This window comes from Stigmatopora nigra, chromosome 19, assembly GCF_051989575.1.
Source record: "Stigmatopora nigra isolate UIUO_SnigA chromosome 19, RoL_Snig_1.1, whole genome shotgun sequence".
NCBI lineage: Eukaryota > Metazoa > Chordata > Actinopteri > Syngnathiformes > Syngnathidae > Stigmatopora > Stigmatopora nigra.
The window spans coordinates 4,404,048-4,425,541 of record NC_135526.1 but is presented as its reverse complement, the minus strand read 5'-3'; the positions used below and the strand labels follow the sequence as shown (position 1 = coordinate 4,425,541).

The window sequence follows — 21,494 nt, the reverse complement described above, 5'->3', positions numbered from 1 at the left end:
CAGCGTTCAGACTACTTTTTTTCTGACTCTCTTTTCGTTCTTTATCTCGGGGCCCCCTCCCTAAGCCCACCTCCCCCACACCCATCTCCCTCGGATGGCAGGTCAGGCAGTGAGCTGTGCGGGCTCAGAGGAGGTAAGGACGCCGCGGTGCACATTAATAATGAAAGGCCTCAGCCACCCCCCTAGATACACACACACACACACATGCACTCACGCATGCACTCCCCCCATCGCCATGGCGATGGCAGTAGCCCAGCACTGTCATCAGTGGAGTTGGGGCGGGGGTGTGGGGGATACAGACACTCTCCAACTCTCTGCTCGCCAAGCTGATCACGAGCTCGTACGCCATACTGGGCCTTCCACCGTGGATATGAGCTAATTAAAAACACTCGGTACCACGGCTGCAGCAGAACTCTGCATTACTACCTGGACAGGAGAATGCAGGAGAAAGACAGTGTGGAGCTGTGTAAAAATAAATAAATAAATAAAATTTGGGGGTTTGGGAAGGGGGGAAAATAGCAGCTAGAAACATCACTTTGCAGGAAATGGAAATTTGCTCGGGCGTCACAGACCTGAGTCATTAGAAATAATAATTACACTAAGACCCATGTGGAATTGGCCACAAGTTTTTTACTTGTCCTCAACCCAACTTTTACTTCTGTTAATCCTAACCAATGGCAGTTCTGAGACTCGGATGTCAGTTCTGGCACAACTATAGGCAACCATTGAATATGCAAGACGATGAATTGGACTTCTATTGCCATTAACATTGATATCGTATTTCTTTATATTTGTTTTACTCCTAAATTCTATTTTGTGATATACACATTCTTTTTAATGTATAGTCGTTCATATTGCAAAGAATTGAAGTTATGAAGATGATCAAAACTATTTTTTGTGACATTTGCTCTTCTTTTAATGAGGAAATTAAGTGTAGTTTTAAAAAAACTTGGGAAATTTACCTATTTACAACAACTACCTTGCATTCCGCCATTGCATTCAAATGTATAGTCACTTCTGCTCCTGCTTTCCTCTGATTTGTTATCCATCAGAAAGGCAACCAATCCACGTTAAATGCATGACGGTTGACAAGAAAAACTGGTGTTGACTGTAAAGCTCCCCGACACTCATTTAATTTTAAAATGTAGCGCCCTCAACTTTTAATAAGTGACAATCAACCTCCATTTTATCCAAAATTTAGCCTATACTCCAAATTGTATACTTGGCTAAACTTAATAATAATAACAGTAATTTTTGAATCAAATCAGTTGGTCTTTAAAAAACACGAAAAGTTGACAAACAATTACAATTGTACATTCGACACCAATACATGCATTCCTCTTTATTCACAAAAACCAGTCCAATTTTCTAAACAAATACAAAGATTGGTTATTCTTAAGAGCTGCAGCTACCCGGCAACGTAACAAAAAAAAACAAAAAAAACTCATGAAAATAGAACAGATAAAAAAAAAAAACAAATACAAAAAAAAATGTCTCAGTGCGTTCAGTAGGGTAGACTCAGAGCAAGTGCTGTCTCTTAGTGCTATCGGCCAGATAGCATGCTACGGGGCATGCTCAGTAGGGGCCAATGTAGTAAGAAGTAGTTTGGAAATGCAGACAAGGGCTGATGATGATAATGGTGGACAACATTACAGCGGAGTCCCAGCTTCTTTTACCTGTTTGGATGTGGAATTTTACAGCACCCAAATGTGAAAATCTGTTACAAAACCATTTTGTCAATCCGTCAATGGTCATAATCCAACCATCGTTTCAGTAACATAATGGAAAAGAGTTACAAGAATGTTTGCCATTAGCCACTAGTTTTAAAATATATAGCTGTAAAAGTACATTCTCTACACAAGTACTGTATCTTTCCACACATGAACAACATTAACACCAAACACAGAAATTAGTTGATTGTCCACACTGGGGCCCATCATTTCTGCTTCTGGCAATAAACAGTTCCGTGTTCAGGCGACATGGAAGAAAAAAAAAGCTGCTGGAAAAAGGACAAAAGGTACCAAAATGGAAACATAGAAAAGGGAATTAAAGTTTCCATAGATGCTTTTCTTCACGCTTCATTTTTGGTTCAAGGAATAAGTAGGCGCATCCATATTACCCCGCAGATGTTTTTTTTTTTGTCTTCCATTTTTGTTTTTGTGTTCTTTCTATAGTATTTTTTTCCTTTTTGCTGTTTATTTATTAGCCAGTGTCTGTTTTTGAAGACAATCCAAGAGTTGGCATTGCACTTGATGGCAGAGCTTTGGGTATGGGATCAGAGAAGGACTACTGGAACCACCGGAATGCTGCTCCTGTCGGAAGCATCACCTTCTTGGAAAAACACAAGATGACAACGGAAGGGAGGGGGGAAGAAAAAGGTAGGAAAAGTTAGAATTTATGCAATGTTCAATATTTCATTTTGATAAAATATTTACTTTAACTTTGACTGTTTGCAGTTTTCACATATATCAAATTGAATACTTTCATTGTCAACATACATGTAACAAGCAATTTTAAGCTTCACCACAAAGTTCACAAAACAAGAAAAAAATAGACAAATAATTATCAACACCGGAAACAAAAAGACTAAAAATCCCTGGTAAAATGCTAGTTTTTATGATATTAAAAAAAATGACATTAATGTAATATATTACTAGCAATCAAACTCTGTTTTTATTTCATTGGACTTCAATGATTTAGAGCATTGTGCTTTTTACTTCCGATTCCAGAATTATCATTATTATTATAATTATTATGTAGACACCCAACATTAAAATATTTGACTTGGAGAATGAAATATATGCTTGTTTGCTATTTTGATTCATAACTACATGCCACTCTTAGTTAGGTTAGCGGTAAATGTTTGAGGCATTAGATTCAGTGAAAGATTGAGAGGGGGAGAAAAAAAAAACCGATAGGCCACATTTATTATTTAACCACCACACGCGTTGCTCTCCCACGGCATCGTTAATAGCGCCGCAACCTCCTGTCCACCATCCCTCACTGTGACTATCTGCACGACAGGAGTGGCAGTCATGCACTGCTGCAAGGCTCTGCAAACACCCGCCAATCAGGACGGACAAATACGCTATGGGCATGGCAAGTGTTCTGAAAAGTCCAAGTGACTGGAATAAGCCGTGAGCCAAGCAGGAAAAGCTCATGCACCCACACATGCTCTCACACCAAAGCCAAAATGCATTAAAGTACAGTCACACACCTCCACAAGCACTGTAACTTATAATATTCGCCTGTAGTCATACCAGACAGTAACAACGTTAACTGAAATGCATTGCAAAGATGTTCCTGATTGTATATGTGCAGATGGTTTGAAAAAGATGCAACACGTTTCCATTCATGTTTACATAAGTTTCCAACATTTCAGTTTTGCATGTTTGGTTCAGTTCATATGCAGACCGTTTTGTTTTTCTTTTAAAAGAACAGTGCTCCCCATTATAAAGAAGAATTCTTAGTAAAGTCATAATAAATAGCAACCAAAAGGTAAGATTTAAGTTCAGCATATTGCTAAATTTATTTGACGCTGTTAACCCTTCACGTTTCTCTATGACGACCTTTTTACAGAAGCACTTAGCCAGTGAGACAGCCATGAGGACAGCGGCAACATCTGGTGGCGCCACAGATGTCAAAAAGCCGGTAAGGTCTGGATTTAGTGTGTCGTTATATGTGGCGAGAAAAACACATTCATCAAATGAACTTTAACTGCTGTATTTCCTCATTAGCCAGGAGCAATCAATGGGAAATGGCAGCAAATAAGGGGAAAAAATGTTTTTCCGCTACCCCTGATTGCACTGGTTCAAGCAGATGGCAACTATGGGTGTGAAGTGGCCTATCGCACAATCTATGCCACCCCACCAAGAAAAAAAACAACAAATTGAGTACATTTGTCTCAGCGTAGAATAACATTTCATCTACTATATCACTAGAAAGTGGGCATTGTTCTGTATTCTGTCCTCTAATTGCTCCTACACATAGCTAATTCCAATTTGTAATGACATAGTAGAGTAAAGTGCATGTTTTTACGCATAGAAATTCCTTTTTAGCTAGTTAAAGCCCAAACCTCACCTAAGATTCACAATTAATGATAATCACAATATGTATTTTAAAATATTTTAGACCTTAAAAACAAATGAACAAGAAGAGCAAAATGACCACCACCTGCCAGCTATCTTCCCACACAGTCCTCATTGTTGATTGACATGACAAATATGATAATGAGATTTGTGTTTCTTCAAATGAGTCATTTCCTCTTATAACACAGTTTTTAAGCAGAATTTAAACTGACTGAACACATTATTAGTTCCACTTCGAGAACATTAGTGAAATAAGTAATGCAAATCCCACCTTGACAAAATAATTAATGCTGTTACTGTTTAAAAAGAAGTAAACTATTCTGGATTGCAGTGCTGCTGAAATAAAAATCACCCTCCTAAAAGCCTTTCAGTAACATGTCCATCCATTCTAGCTCACTCCACACCAAAAAAAAAAAAATGAATATTGTTGAATACAATTTCGGATGGCTTCACCACAAGTACTTTAACCTTGACCTGTAGTGTGAAAATACTGCGATTACAAAGTACTCACAGCATTTGACCTTTTGTCACACATCAATGTTAAAGCATTGCCCATAAAAAAAATCGCTTTTTTTTAACAATCAACACCAGATTTTTATTCAGTTTCATAAAATGATTCAGGGTGTCCCCCGCCTCTTGTCTGGAGACAGCTGGGATTTGCTCCAGCACCCCCACGACCCTAATGAGGATAAAGCGGTTCAGAAAATCAGTCTGAACCCTAAACCCAACCCTAAACTTTCAGGGCAATCACAGTCAAGAATGATCTCATCCAACGATGCATTTACAGACATTGTTTTCTAACTGAAGAAGAAAAATTCTCCAAACTGTTCCCCTAGCATAGTCTTTGGTAAAAGTTTGTAATTTAATCCAGTTCCACATTGATTTGTCGATTAGAAAATGCGTCCCAACCTGCTTTTCAAATAGTAAATAAAGAGTCCTGTCTTGGCGAGTGCACTTAATGTTTGCTGGCAAATGATTTGCTTGTAAATGGCAAATCACTTCAGCAGAAAACGGAACGATCATTTCCATACTGTATGACTACATACTATAAATAGAGGGCTTTAGTCTTAATTGATAATTTGCAAGCGAAGGGGTAGTAATAATTAACCTGATTTTCACACCAGTGTTGCAAAAAGGTTTGAATATTCATGATGGCTGATGTTGATATGGCTCATCATAAAGCTCGCAACGTCACAGTCCAATGACATTGCGATTATGTGAAATAGACTTTAATGATATCATAAACGTGTAGTGCATAATAGTCCTCTATAACTACTTGATGTATGAGTGCTTATTAATTACAGAAATCTATATTCATTTAAATGTCATTTGTCATTATATTCAAGTATACCTGTGAGAGCATATGTTTATGCTGCGTTTAATTAGACACATTTGGTATAACAATACTGTAATGAATGTTCTTAAAGGATTAGGTTGTGTTATAATCCTCTATTAATGCCAGTGAGGAAGAAAAAAAAAACAATGTCGTTTTTGAAGGCTTTATTTGTTGTAAAGTAATTGAGTATTTAGTTAGACTAAAGGGACATCAGTGTCATCCAAGATGAATATAATATAGGGTCAAAAGGGGGTGAGATTGTTGTGAGAAAGAAAAGAAACAAGTTCAAGTGAAACAATTACATTACATCAGCACACACAGAAACCCTCTGATAACCTACAAAAGCTTTTCAATCTTTGATGGTTTTTTTCCCTCTGGTGAGTCAATAAAAAAAAAAAAAAACTTTGGATTTAGGCACGTGAATAGAATATTACAAACTGCTTTTTTGACACAGTCTAACTGTAGCTTTAACATTATTTTTAGGATTATCTTTACATGTATGATTAAATATGTATCAGATGGCATTGGACCAGATCATTTTTTGGCAGAACATATTGCTTGAAAAAAAAAAAATGGCATAAAATCAGAAGTAAAAAAGCAGCATCAGGATATCCCTATTTGAAAATTCTTATGATTCATATTTGGCCCACAAAAAGACAGACTGTGTTTTCCCTTTTGTGTATAAAAATGGTATCAATACCAAAAGTGTTGGGCTCTGAGATAAGTGACTCAAATCATGTAAACAGAACTTAAGTGTGAGGAATATTTGCTCAAGTGAACCCTCGTTGTGAGTTCTTGTGTTTAAATACAATTTGACAAAATGTCTGAGGTTGGTTTTACTGCATTTCCCTTGAAAGGTTGCCATGCGTGACTCCCAAAATCCCTCTCCGCATATGCGTCGATACACAAGCACAGTCCAGCGAGCGGCTGCTTAATTTAAAGGGTGTTGACGGCGGCTCAAAGAGGAGCGTAAAATCGCCAAGTGAGGGGGAGTTTGCATGCAGAGGCCTTTGCCACCTCGCCGCTTGCTGGCGCAGAACGTCTGGATTTATTCTGAGAATATAATGTTTGAAAACGAAATGTAGGAAGGCATAGCTGTTTGGCTACGTTGGAGAGCTCTTTAAGAATACAGACATCGGAACTATTTGTGATTGAATTAAGAAAGATTATAGTAATTAGTATGCAGAGAGTCTTTGAGTTGGGACTGAGGTCCATTCCTACGTTGGCGACGTAACCTGAAAGTCCACGTGAGTCAGGTTTCTATGTGGAAATTTGCATAAAAGAATTAAATACATTAAAATACCTGCAAATATAATTTAGCACTGGGATAAAAAAGTGCGGCACGCAGGTCCTTCGTGATTTTGAATTTAGTTTTATACTTCCATATTTGGCTATGTTACCCAAACCAAAATCAAACCAAAAAATGATATTCTATTTTGGTACGGACGTAAGAAAGTGAAGTATAGACTTTTTTTTAAAGTGTGAATATGCCTGTTGACTTATTATAATGACAATACAATTTAGAATTGACCTTGCCCGGACGTGAATTTTTATATTTTTATATTACTTATTTATGTTTTTTACTGGGAAAACGCACTTTGTGGAGTAGCACCAGTAATCACGTTACCCGCAGCTGAGGGTGATGACAATAAAGGCTTTTGATTTTGATCTTGATTTGATAAAAACATTCAATTCAATTCAATTCAATATGGGCACACAGTGTTTCGCTGGTAACCAATTCAGGGTGATTATAGTTTCCTGGGATAGGCTCCAGCACTCCCGCAACCCTCAGGGGGGCATATGTGGTATCGAAAATTAATGAATGAACAAATATATATATATATATATATATATAGCCCTCATATCATCAAGCACGATTTCCCTCACATAGTCTTTGCATAGTAACAAACCAAGTGATTATCTAATCAACTGATAAGCAATGATCATTTTCTTTTTAGATTGGAACATCTGCCAAAATTAATTTCACGATCGGTCATTCTGTCATCGCGGCTGTGCATGGTTAAGCCAGAGAGAGTGAGAGAGAGAGGTAAAGGGCAGTACTTGTTTCCGAGGGTATTCAGATGAGCGGGAGAGTGACACGGGGAGAGAAGGACAGGGGTAGAAAAAGCAAGGGGGGTTTACGCACATGGGCCACGCTGACACCTGGTGCTCCAGATGACGGCTCCAAGGCCAGATGGACCATATTACATGCACACGCACGTACTTACGCACACATGTACCCTCAAACACAAACACATACGGTACACAATTACCATCACTTTGCCAACTAAGGCTACAATTTTCCCCCACACATTTAAGCCAAAAAAATATTAACTTGCATGCGTAAGCAGGATGTGACCAAACTGAAAATTCCATGAAAGCCAGTAGCAGTTGTTCAAACACTAAACTAACTAATTGAGTTTGGGTTATGTTTGGGGGATTTCCCGATTCTCATTTTTTTGTCAGTTCTTCTTTTTTTCAAAATATGTTAGGATGACACTTATATTTTCAGACCACTTCAAATAATGTTGAAAATAATGTAACCAGTAAATGATAAAGCATACTTTTTTTTGTATGAAAACAACTCCCTGGTGATACTTCCTCAAGAAATGCTGTTTACAAATATTACATGATCCTCTGTTACTATTATTAGTTACTAAAAACAAGCAGTCCCACTCAGCAGACAAGTTTGCCTAGTGGTTTGATTTACAGCAGCTGAAAAACACGTTGGTACTGAAAACAAGCGACTATAGATCAGATCTGATCGGACCAAATCCGATACCCAAAATAGCCATATCGGCTGATAAAGATCTTGAGTATGAATCAAAATGCCTCTTCACCATTTTATATGCTTGATTGCACAAGACAGTTTGAACCAATAATGAATCAAAAGCACTGTTTCCAGTAGTGAGTACCTCAGTATGAGGGATTTTGAGTAAAATATGCCTTTAACAACACCCAATCAAACTAAAAGTCATATTTTTTTTAAATGACACTATTATTCATCTTTCCATGTGTACGACAAATGAGTCAAAACAGTGAGTGTGAACCCCAACAATGTGGCCACGTTTGTGTTTTACATTTTATCGTACAGCATTCAAAGAAGTCACGTGACCAAAATGCCCATTGACACATTTGAGAGCTCTGTCCAGACAAGCAATTTGGGTCATATTCTCCCAAGTGCTTTAAGGCTTTTTGCCCAAACTCCACTAAACTGTTGCATAGTTTTCGCAGCAGTTTGAATGAAGAGATCAACACTTGACCATTGATTTTGCTACAATTCAAGATTGAAATTGCAAGTTGTGCATGGAGCAATTAGTTAATGAGCATGACCTCCTCAAACCGTCATCTCTAAAATCCTTACGGGAATTAAATTTCCAGGGTTAAAATGGTCTATATTACTATACATGACCTATTAACCTAAACACACTGCTTCCCATCATGTTCCATTTGTGCTATGTAAGTGAGTTGTTTGTGCAAAGGAAATATCCCAGAAAATCTGACATTTTTCCTGATGAACCATATAGTAGGAGCTCAATATTTCCAATGAAAAGTGGCAGCCAATCAGAGAAAGGAATTCCCAAAGTAGAGGACAAATATAGAGAAAAAAAAACTGATTCATTATAAGAAATTGCTTGATTGCAAAACACAACCAACACACACAAAACGTTTAAAGCGAAAGATCTGTTGGGCTGTTTTTTTTTTGGTTTTCTTTATTAGAAACTGACTTTGACTATGTCAATGGTTTTGAACGTAATTGACGCAATGGAATATGTATTTAAGAACCACACCTTCTTACCTCCAAAGCAGCAGAGGGCTTCTTCTTTAGCTCCTCACATTTTCGAAACTTGCAGATCTGATGGCCCGTCTTGCGATTCCGACAGCTGCTACACTGCTCACAGTTAATCCGCCGCCGGCAAGGTGGACACATGCCACAACGTTTTCGCTTCTTTTTACCGGAGTTGATAGCAGAGGCCAGCTCGTTCTGCGCCGGGTACTCGGTCAGGCCGGCCATGTGCAGCGCGCTGTCCGCTAGAAACACTCCGGCCGGCGTCATGATAAAAAGGCCCGGGTTGAAGGGGAAGCCGCCCCCTACTCCATATGGGAAGTCAACAGGACCACCTACGGCGTCCGTGACAGACGTACCCTCCAAGTCGCTAGCCCCCGAGCCCGAGTCTCCGCCGCCAACTCCCACTCCCATCCCCCCTGGCAGAAGCATGTGCTCCATACCGGCCCGCTTTAATAATGCGGCAGCCTGGGCAAAGTGCAGCAAGCCATTCTGTCCCTCCAGAACCTGTTCTAGGGTCCGGTCTAACTTAGCCGCCGCCAATGCCGAGACAGTGGGCTGTGGCAGCGGAGGTGCTTGAGACTTGGACACATGGTTTTTAGTGTCACGGGTGTCTTTGTGTCCATTGGTGGTCGCAGAGGAGACCGCTGTGTACTGAGAAAGGGTGCGGGAGTTCTTAAGGCTCCTGTTTAAGGGTGCGCTGATGATGCCACTGCGGTTCCTGCGCTCTATAACAGGGGAGTCCTGTTTGCAGCTATTCCGCTCCAGGTCCTCAGTCCGGCCACCCTGGGACAGCCTGCTAGACATGATCCAGAACGTCGTTCGGGCTGCCTGGGGAGGGACGAGGGAGGAGAACCTTCTCTCGGTCCGTTCTGCGCCCTGCTGAGAGCGCTGCAGATCCTCGGAGGACCGATGTGCCAATCCAGCACAGACAGGCCTTCTGCCTGCTCTACAAATCACCCCTCATCCACGTTCTTCCATGGGCCATCTGGAACCTTAACACATGGAGAGAAAAGAAAAGTGTGCTAATTTATCAAAATCTAGTTTTGTTCATATATTTTCAGCAAAAGCTTTCATTTGTGGTACATGACAGCATGCGTATTTGAGCGACCAGCCCACTGATTAGCCACAGTAATTATATATAATGCCATTGAGAGGTAATGTTAATACAATATTGTTGAGTTCTGATTGACACTGTCAGAAAAGTGTTCATTTGGCAGCTTATTAGGGTGGTTATTTTTTTGACTTGATCAAATTGAAGTTGTCAAAATAGAAGACTGAGGTCTCATTATGATGCATTGCAGTGCAGATGCATCCATGAAAACAATAAGGTTTAATTGGAAAACTTGAAAATGATCATCCACTTTGTAAAGACAAAATTGTATTTAATTGATGACTTCAATGGGCTATCATGATCATTGTTGTGCATTGTAAGATGTTATAATGTTTTTTCAACTTCAACTGTTAACCTGGACTGAGGTTGACTAGGAAAAAAAATATTCACATTTTTTTATCCTCTCAGGCTACGCTATTGTAATTCTCTGTATGCTGGATGCTGGAGCCTATACCAGCTGACATCAGGCACGAGATGGACAACCTGAATTGGTGGCCAGCCAATTGCAGTGCATTATTTTTCCCAAACTACAAAAGGGCATTGTATATCAGGAAAACATCACGAAAAAAATGGTAAGTAAAGAAAATTGGCACATCCCCATTGCAGTGTTAAGGTTGTATTTTACTGTTTTACACATTTCAACTACCATTACATGCCAAATAGTCCCATTGTTTTGCCTGAACAGTTAGTATCAGTTGTTGAAACAAAATCTAAGATTTTGTTCTTTTAATTGTCCTACTGGGAAATCATTTCCCATCCTTGTAAAACGTAGTATAATTTGGAGGCGGTCGGCTCAAACGATGGTGAAGGTGAAAAGTGTCCGTCAGGCAGGTAAGGCGAGACTGTCCTCTGAACATGGATGCATTCATCCACTTGGCTTAAGATTCCAGTGGCTGCTCATCTATGAAAAGGCAAACTCTGCTCGTTTTCTCCTGACCTGTCCGCGTTCGAAAAACAAACGCAGCACCTCCCACAGAAAATCTGAGGAAATGGCCGGGCCATTCCTTATAAGGGAAACAAAGGGAAAAGGAGGGGAAGGACGGCGGGCGGGGGGTGTCTGTGCAGTGTGTGGAAATTGGAAGGCCAGAATTAGTGGGAGGTAAAGCTTCAAAGGCAAGCGCACAGCCCCCACATTCTCACCAGCTCAGGGGGATGTGGCGCCAGCGAAGCAGAGCCGGCTCCACGGCCCCTCGGCCCCATAGTTTCATTTTCTCCCACTACGCCACTGACCAGGGTCCGGTTTCCCCCTCAGCATCTCAACACTAATTGCATCTCCGCGCTGTTGCGGCTGAACGCGTAAAAGCGCCGGAACACATCACGGAGCGATACGTGCAGGCAGCATTTATATAACAAGAGACAGGAAAAAAATGACACGTTTAGTGGTCGTTTCTGAATACTTTGATGTAGTTAAAAGCAGCTAAGTGGTTATTGATAGACATTTGAATTTCACACACAGTGAGTTGCACTCTGGCAGCTGTGCATCTGTAAAAAGTAAATCGGGCGAGCTTGGGAACTTGCCCAGAACTATTTCTTGATTAATCAAGGCCTGGGAGAATTTCCAGCTCTGATCCAGCCGCTCAATCAATGTTCTAAATACAGTAAATGTGTTAAAAGCCTTGAGTGTTCCACAAGATTAATGAATTGGCATATAATCAATCACTCGAATAAATGAGTTCTCAAGTCATCCACAAAGTGACAAAACTGGCAGTGTAGACCCATGATATGCTTTCAAAAAAAATCTCTGATCTACTATGATGGTTTGATTTTGATGGCCGACTGACCATCATTTCTTCACCACCTGACTGAGTGATGACCCCACACTTTGCCTTAAAATTTCACGTAGTCACTGCGGTTGTTTCAGAGTGCTCGCGTGGATGTGACGCAGCACTTTGGATACTGCTGACTTGCTCTTTGACACTTCGGGCAACTACTTTGGGCAACACATTAAGAGAAAATCATCGTTAAATTGAAAAATAGCTAGAAAATTTGGGTATAAATCGCAACGACATCTGTGAGATGCAAACTTAATTGGCTTAGATTGCCTGTATAAATAGGCAGAATTCCCAAATTCATTAATTTATAATGACCTTCTACTGTATTTATTAACTCACTCTAATTGTCTCAAAGTGTTTATGTCCTCAAATGCTCTGTTTAAGTCATTTTCAACACACAAGATTGCTACGGCAACGATCTATTTTGTACACAATGAACATTTCTGAAGAGTAAGTGGCCTTTTAAAGCATTTTTTCTGACTTTCAAGCGACTCAAAGAGTTTTCATTAAGAATAGATACTAGTATTAGTAGAGTTATTTTTGGATCTGGTCACAAAATCAGATCCAATGCTATATTCACGTATTTTCAGCACCATTGCGATTTTTGGCTACTTTATATTGGATACACAAATATAGCGATCCGATCCGCATAACATATATTCAAACAATGTTTGATTTTCAGCAGCCAAAAACCAAAATAGCAACTAAACACATAAATACTGCATCGGCTCTGATTTACTGACCAAATCTAATAATGTCCGATACCCCCAATATAGTCAATATTGGGCATGGCTAATTATCACCTAATTCACCGACTGATGACGCAGAATCGAGAGCAATGAGGGGGATCGTATCGTACTCAATAATAATAAAACAATATAATGAACCAAGATAAATCCACTGCCAAAGACACTGTCTGGCATGCATACGATAGTACAACATTGTATCTTTGTTAAAATTGTGCAGTTGTGTGTAGGTGTGAGAGAGTTGTAAATCTGCACAGTCCTCAAGTCAATGTAGCATTATGACAATGATGAATTAAAAGTACCATGTGTATAGTTTTCAGCAGTAAGGCTTGAAAATAACATAATTCAATCAGTCACAATGGTGATACCATCAAACTTGAACGTGCTACAATGTTTCAGGCTAAATAAGCCAGTGTTAAGGCTCTTTCGATGCTCTCCCTTTCTGCAAGCGGTGCTGTCCTAATTTGAACCTCTCCTTATACACAACCATTCCAATTGAACTTCTTGGTTCCAGACAAAACCAGAAAATGTTGTGGTTTTGCAATTTGGGACATCTTTACTCGATTTTCTGTTACTGACTTGATACTGTCGGTTGTTTGGAGATTTACACCTTTGGTTGCTTTAAATGGACAGCAGTGTAATTAGGAGTCGTATATAAACACCTCAAACACTTGCATGCCACCTCATCATAAAACACATGCATAGAGGCTTTTCACTAAATATTCAATGTTGCTTTTTTGCAGAATATGTTAGTACAGGATTAGCAACAAGGCATAAAAATACAACAATATGCAACATGGATTCGAGATGTCCAAACCAGTCCTCAAGTGCCGCTTTAGGTTTCTGTTCAAACCGATCTAGGTGTAAAACGTCACATTTTTCTGCTGAAACTAGCAGCAACTGACTAAAATAAGCGGGTTGCACTTGTAAAACACCTGATTGGTGAAAATGTGTTCTTTTGATTGCATAGAAAGAAAATTTGAACCAAATACGCCCCATTGTGGAAGAATTGCCCACTCCTGGTTTACATAGTCCCGATGCTCAATATGGCTGACCCTGGGACGACACTTTTAGGGCAGGTTTGTCCAGTCTGAGTTGAAAGACATCGATTTCTATTGCAATTACAAACTGCATTGACTCTGTGTGAAGTGTGGAAACCTTATTTTTTTCTTTCTATGTTTTTCATCAGAACAAGTTTTAGTTTTCCTTTGTTTTTTTGATCAATAGGACTTAATGCTAGCTAATACTAGTCTATTTTGTGGTTGAGATGAACAAAACCTGACTTCATTAGCTGTTTGTACTCTTTTTGGTGTAGTTTTCCTCACCTCATGTTCGTTAAGTTAGTGTTGACTTGCAAACATCTCCCAGCTCTATCCTTGAGTACTGATTTTACCTACCAGCACTCTAATTGACAACTCATATCTCAATTATTCTATACACAAGTCACTTGGACTAAATTCTGAGTTTGTTGTTTACGACATTTTTCTGCCAAACCATTTCAGTTGCCAGGCAACCAGTAAAGACTACAAGAAGCTACTGCTTGGCCAAGGAATGCTCAGGTACCTAATCCTTTGGGAGTTGACTGCCAACTCCTGGCAAAGGTATCAAATTTGCCACATTCGGGTCTTATTTTCTCAAATAGCTTATTAGATACGGAGTATTGTATAAACGGAAGGTAACATTAAAATGTTCTAAATACATTTTTTTTAAAAATGTGCCATAGGCTTTCAAAATTTGACGCAAGAATGATAGTTACTAAAACTTAGTTCTAGGTCCATTCTGTTCAATTATTATGTACCACCCTCAAGCTGTTTAACATATTGACTTCCGCGTATGAACTTTTTAAAGATCCCCCATCCCGTTAATTCACGCTGTGTCCTTCTAATCCTACATAATGATATCACAGCTGCTGTGGTCATTTAGGTGATGACTTGACAAGCATTTAGTTAGTTGATCAATAGTTGATGGAAAAGACATTTCAGGCTGGCTTGTGTTTTGTAGGTTTCAGCAGGGGTCGAGAGTTGAACACCTGCCACTAGCACAAATATATATAGTTTTAGAAATTATTATTCTTTGATGTTCGATCAAATCCAAGGTTTCTGAACAATCCATTGATTAGCGAAATAACCATTTTCAAGGGGCATTGATTATAGGGATGTGCAATGTGCAAAAGTATTTTTTTAATTCCAAGATTAAACCACCACCTGTAAGGGGAAATGACTCAACATTCTGATGGCTATCCTAAAAAGTGTTCAGTAAAGCTATAAAATTTGATCTCTTATTTGTTTTTAATGAAATACTACAAGCAATATCATAACAAACCCATATTATAACAACGTGCCCCCTACTGGCTAGGAGAAATAATGTAAGGATGATGTCAGAGCAATTAAAATTCAGTCCATGATGTCTCTTTTGGGATCCTTAAAAACCCTGGCAAAACATGGGTGCAATGACGAGTTAGAAGACCAACTCACAACTACTTTATTTTGTATCCATCTGTGACTTTTCCTCGTTCTAAATCCACCCAAGTAGACAATTAACCTCCTCTCTCGAGGACGAAGCATCCAATGGAGGAACTGACGTCACTGTGGGCGCAGGTGGTGAGTTATCTCAGTCAGCATTTCAAAACAAACAACAATGTTTTTCCCTTTTGCTCCTTGACGCTTGTTTTAGTTCGCGTTTAACTCGTCTGCGAAGGATTCAACTTGTGGAAACGCAAGGATACTTTATGCATGAGTGCGGGCGATACACATTATGCGACTCCCCCCCTCAATCCCCCTTTGCGCGGACGTGGTGTTGACGACGAGCGTCACATTTTCTTTATGTGTTATTTCACCTATTGCGAGTACACATATACACATTATGGGTTTAAAAGCAAGGGAAAACGCGATTAAACTAGGACATCAGTCGCTACGTTTTAAAGTTAAACAAGGTGAGGCTAAACCTCGTGCGCGTTGAAGGACCACCGAGAACTTGCTCACGCTCGGACAAAAGCACACTAAAGCGTCGCTGAGGGAGAAAGATGCCATCTGGAATAGGCACAAGCTCACTTCCTGCCTCTTTTTTTATCCGCACCATTAATGTGGGTTGTTTGTGTTTGGGTTCAATTAAAACAAGAAAGACAGAAGAAAAAAAGAAGAAGAAATAAATGCGGGCAAAGTTTTCAGATGGTTCACATCACGTCATAGCAGCCACATGGAAATAAGGCGAGATTGTTCATGATAAAGTGGGAAGAGCTCGTCAGTGGCGACGCACCGGGAAATGAGCGCTCTTTTGTCTGGGCCATGGAAGCCCATCTGCGGCACCGGCTCCCGCAGCGTCGGCCTATTCCAACATTTTCCAAGAGAGGCTTTTTGAGCGATGACAGCCAACTTTTTGGACTTTGACAAACTATAGCCCACTCCTCCGCCCCCTAACCATCCACCTCCCTTCCTTCCCATTCAATTGTTATTTGTAAACAGAAAGCGGTATTATTGGCACCTACCAGAGCAGATCCGAGCTGAGGAGGGGGACGAGGGGGGGCTCTCGCCTGTCCGAGCGTTTCGTTTCTCAGCCTGGTCGTGCGCAACGGTGACACAAAAAAAAACACGCAAAAGCGGGCAGGAAAGGCAAGCTTATCCCTCCTTCTCCTCCTCCTCCTGCTTTCTTCCACAAGTAGCCTACAGCAACGCGTCCGTGTGTGCGGAAGAAACGACGAGAGAAGTAGAATGGCAGTCAGCGTCAGTTGTTTGGTAAAGGAGGACTTTCCGTGGGGATCGGACGCGTGGGTTAACCCGGCCAGCCTGCCTTCTCCCGTCCTCCCGATCCCACCTCTACAACCAACCCCACTCGCCGAGAGGAACATGCAAACACGTTTCATGGATTTTTGGAGGTTGGGGGAAATCCCGAAGTGGAATCTCGACGTGGAGCTGTGCAGTGGCTAGTAGGGAATCTATGGCTCAGGAGCCACATATGGCACAGTAATAGGAGCGTTACGTTGGTATCATGGCATTGATACTACCCCCAGCGCCTTATAATATTTATTTTCTTCATTACACTCTGCATGGATATTCTCATTGATACTCGATTAGAAACAACGTAGAAATGTTGTTAAAAGAATTCAGAGACTTGTTGTACATTAAAAGTGGTCACATGACAAAAAAAGGCACACATTTTCAAGTATGTCGACTTTTAAATTCGGAGCATGGCTCTCAAGGTTTAGTATTTGAAAAATACAAAATGGGAATAAGCAAAAACCTTACTTTTTTCCAGCTGAGTAATAGTGGCTCTCTTCACAACTGCTAGTGTCCCATATCGGCGGCTGATACGGCTATTTTTGGAGTATCAGACAGTATCAGATTTTACCATAAGGTCAGATTCAATCCAGTAGTGTGTTTTTAGTATCTTGCTTTCGGCTTCTGTCAACAAAACCACTCTGCAAACATATCCGCAGAGTTGGACCACTTCTCTTCAAAAACTAATGATAGCAACAGAGCATTTTGTAATATTTGAACACAATCAAATAAAATGGATATTTATTACTGTCAGTAGCACAGAAACACGATCATTACCTATCAGTCATTCATACAATGGTTGTATTTATGCACTACTTATTTCCATAGTGCATTGATTCCAATCCTGGATTTTCCGGTGTGGACATCTATTTGCCATTCCGCCATGTTTACCTTTACAAATATTGTTTTAATCCAATTAGAGTTTGGATTAAAATTATGAAAGGATGCACTTGATACATAAACACTCAAGCATCAAACTTTTCGCAGAAAAAAAGAAGAAGTTGGAAAGAAGAAGTCGTAGTGACTATTGTGTCAGAAAAACATCTTTCTTCACCAGTTAGTATTATTTTTTGCATATTTAAAAAAAGGTTTAGAAATGTTGGAGTTAGTTCTGATCAAATTTAAATTGACACAAATAGGAGTACAATCAAATATTTTTTATTCAGATCAGGTTTGTACTTTGAAAAAAAATGTGCCCATGCAAAAATATCAACTGACATTTGAGTGCACTTCGTTTTTATGAATTATTATTAAATTTGACAATATAAAAATTCAGCATAATATGATTTTCAATCAGATTAGTATCTACCATCTAATCGTGCCACACTGGCAGCAGTTTGAGAAAGGAAAATGGCCACTAATACATACTCCCAAAGATTCACTCGATCATGGAATATTGCAGTGCCATGAGAAGATAACTTAAGTCGAAAATTGGAAAATAACCGAACACAATGTATTGTTATGAAAGAACAATTGCTGATTAAATTATAATCAATATATCCTATTTTTCCCCCGAAAAGGCAATTTGACGTACTAATTTGTACTCCAAAATGTATCCTATTGAGTGGCCCGGGTGAGTGGTTAGCGTATCGGCTTCCCATTGCGGTACCAGGGTTCAAATCCAGGTCGATCCACCTGTGTAGAGTTTGCAGGTTTTCCCATGGCCTGTGTGGGTTTTCTCCGGGTACTCCGGTTTCCTCCCACATTCAAAATGACATGCATGGTAGGCTGTTTGGACACTTTAAATTACCCCTAGGTATGACTATGAGCGTGAATGGTTGTTTATCTCCTCGTACCCTGCGATTGGCTGGCCACTAATTCAGGGTTTCCCCTGCCTCTGGCCCAAAGTCAGCTGGGATAGGCTCCAGCACCCCCTGCGACCTTAGTGAGGATAAAGCGGTTCAGAAAACGAAATGAGAACATGTATCTTCTGGTTTGCGAATCTTAACTTTCCCATCCCAGTGTGCATCATTAGCAAATCTATCACTTCCCTCTCTCTCTTTCTCTGTCTCTCTCGCTCTCTCACTCTCTCGCTCTCTCGCTCTCTCACTCTCTCACTCTCTCGCCCGGTGGAGAATCCAGTCCACCTCTTAGAAGCGTCCCCGATGCTTGGCAGGCGTTCAGCCCAAGTGTGTGGACATGACACCACCAGGGCGGCAGAGATTTTCCTTCGTTTCTCTCCTTCCCGAACGCAGACTGGCTGACATTGGCTAGAAAGTGGAGCAGCTCGTCAGGGACAATCAATGAGAATCGATCGAGCCGAGCGATGGAGGCTCCAGTGCTGGAACACAGCAGCCGAGGGAGAGCGAGTGATGGGGGTAGTGGGGGTCGGATTGGTGTTGGCGAAGGGAGGGCGGCGGTGTACCAACCGTGACAGTGGCCAAGCACCCTCCCTGCAAACAAATATTCTCTGTGGCTCGTAAACATGACACTCACTTGGCAAATAGTGAAGCCAAAGGCCAGCGAGTGCGTAATTGTGCGCAGGTGTCGCGTTCCAAAACTCGAACACTATAAATGCAGTCGCACGGAATAACAGTGTCACTGAATTCAATGTGATGCTTATGATTAAAGTCAATGCTCACTTGAAGATTTTCACACAAGAAAACTTTAACACTAATAAAAGGTGTGCATTGGCAACTTGATCACGCGAGGCTTTTAATTGTAATCATTCTTTTCGATTGGTACTGTCAAGAGGGATGAAGAATACTAGTGCGCTCATTTGGAAGTACAAACTAACTCGTATTGTAGTTTGCTTTAGAATAATGCAAACTCATCGTAAAACTATTGCAAATTGGTTCATAATCACTGGAATAATACAATATCATACGGACACATTTCACATTAACTACAACAAAATACACACATAAAATGCATGCATATATGTATACGTATATATATGCATGCATTTTTTTCTGTTATCTATGACAGGACCTCCAGCAAAAGACAGAACAATATAATCATCCACTAGATGGCAGAAGGTGCATAATAAACTCACCTATCCACTTTTCATCATTTTTTTTATATTTACTTCTCAGAGTCAGTTTAAGACAGGTTACCTGTTAATTTTCCCACGAGACAATGTAAACCATAAATTGTTCTTTTTCTGCCAAAAGGTCAAAAGTGAGATCATAAGCACATACTACATCAGCATCACCTACCAAAGCCGCTAGAAGACATAGATGGTAGTATCCCAGTTTTACACACTGCTTTTAGAAATGAAAAGTGTAAAATATCAACTGTTACATTATGTAAATACTTTGCTTGAATTTCATCCCAGCATTAGCATATTGTTATACACAACCACAGGACATTTTAGTATGTGTCCTAAATGTTTTTAACTTACCCAAGTCCTCTATCCCTGCTATGTAAAAGAGGGATATGACATTGTCAAGGAAAAAAGACGGTGCCAAGTCACGCGTGGACGGGTAGGAGCAGCTAGCTGTGACTCTTGGACGTGTTGTGGTGGGTGCAGTGAACCCCGCAGGCTGCAGCCACACTCAGCTCTTTGTTGTTTTGGTTGTGCGCAGCGAGGCACGGTGCTTTCCTGAGCTGGGGAAGCAAGATCACTGTTGCGTGGCCTTCATCCCCAGCTGCACACATGACCAGCGCCGCAGGAAAGCCCCCAACTGCGGCCCAAAAGGAGGTCTATAAGGGACGGAGAGAGTAAATAATCTTACTGTTATGAGACTGTTTTAATTCTTTGTTTATGTTTCTGACTACTATGTTTCTTGTTTTTCAGTCTCTCATTTTGCTATCTTTTTTTCCAATGTGGCAATTCAAGCTGGTTACCCTCATTTCTTGACCTCTACGCTCTAACATTCATAACCTCTGACCTTCTGACATTCCTTTGCCTTTGACGCTTTAAAATATACAGCAAGTTGCCATTTCAGTGTGGATACATGATTTAATAGTCATTAAATAATTCTGCGTTAAAAAAAAATCATGCCATTCTGTGAAAAACTATTAAAGATATAGTATGATATGCATCTTAGTCCGGAAGTTCCAAATTACAAAAATCAAATTGGATTTTAAGAAAAATGTAGACTTGTACAAGGGATGCGATCATAATATAAAATGTAAAAGGATGAAGTCTTCGTCCATTTTGGTCACACCCTGCTTTCATTACCACCATCCGGATTATCCATTCAGGATTTTATAGGCACCTTCAAGGCCACACCACATCCACATAGAATACATTATTGGATACTCGCCTTTCTGTCAAGTGCCCTGTAAGCCGCAGCATGGAACATGTTTTTTTTCTTCTTGTAAAACATATCTGAGCTCCACTCTGCAGGGGCCATCGTCTGTCTCATGAGCAACTCAGTTTCTAGAGAAATATTACTCATCTTTTCGCTCATCACATGCTCAGCCTCCTCATAGAAGATGTCCCTTTATGAGACTGGGCAAAAGGAAGGCCCAATCCAATAGTATGACTCGATGGTAGCAACATATCTGAACTAAATAATGCACTATTATTGTGAATGATATTGTAGTATTCCCTAATGAGCAAAGTATTTCATGGCATCCCAGCAAAGTGTGCACAGTTGGACAAAAAGAGCGACAGCGTCACCTAGTGGCACAATGATAAAACTGACCATTTCACTTAAGAATCATTATTGAATTCCTGAATATAACAGTTGAGTTGCCATCATTTGTAGGTAAAATATATTTCAATATATATGTTTGAGATATAATGTTTTTACCGATTTATTTGATAAAGGACAGCAGATACTAATAAACATTTATATTCATGTTTAAGAACACATATATGTAAATATATAAGATTGTAAGTGTGGGCTTTACAAAATCATGCTTTTAAAATGTGAGAACAAAATTCACATTGGCCATCAAAAATATGCACCTAAGTTTGCAGACCCA

The 21,494-nt window shown here is 40.1% G+C and overlaps 1 protein-coding gene across 3 annotated transcripts; it reads right to left on the bottom strand.

Moving 5' to 3' along the window:
* Positions 1 to 1,327: 1,327 nt before the first annotated feature.
* On the bottom strand, positions 1,328 to 16,694 carry cxxc5a (CXXC finger protein 5a). 3 transcript variants are annotated; one of them, XM_077741323.1, is made up of 3 exons: positions 16,328 to 16,694; positions 9,216 to 10,206; positions 1,328 to 2,328 (listed from the first exon to the last, which is right to left on the bottom strand). In XM_077741323.1, the coding sequence occupies exons 2-3, from the start codon at positions 10,016 to 10,018 to the stop codon at positions 2,325 to 2,327; spliced, it is 807 nt and encodes a 268-aa protein (XP_077597449.1). In that variant the 5' UTR covers positions 10,019 to 10,206; positions 16,328 to 16,694; the 3' UTR covers positions 1,328 to 2,324. The 3 variants fall into 3 exon arrangements, with proteins under 3 accessions (XP_077597449.1, XP_077597447.1, XP_077597448.1); XM_077741321.1 differs by having other exon boundaries at positions 1,328 to 2,331; positions 9,224 to 10,206; XM_077741322.1 differs by having other exon boundaries at positions 9,224 to 10,206.
* Positions 16,695 to 21,494: the final 4,800 nt, after the last annotated feature.

Bases quoted from the DNA above. Each gene is read 5' to 3' on its own strand.
- cxxc5a (XM_077741321.1), bottom strand. From the start codon at position 10,018: ATGTCTAGCAGGCTGTCCCAGGGTGGCCGGACTGAGGACCTGGAGCGG. The intron at 2,332-9,223 runs GTAAGAAGGTGT...TGTTTTTCCAAG, and splicing joins AGCCCTCTGCTGCTTTGGAG to AAGGTGATGCTTCCGACAGG.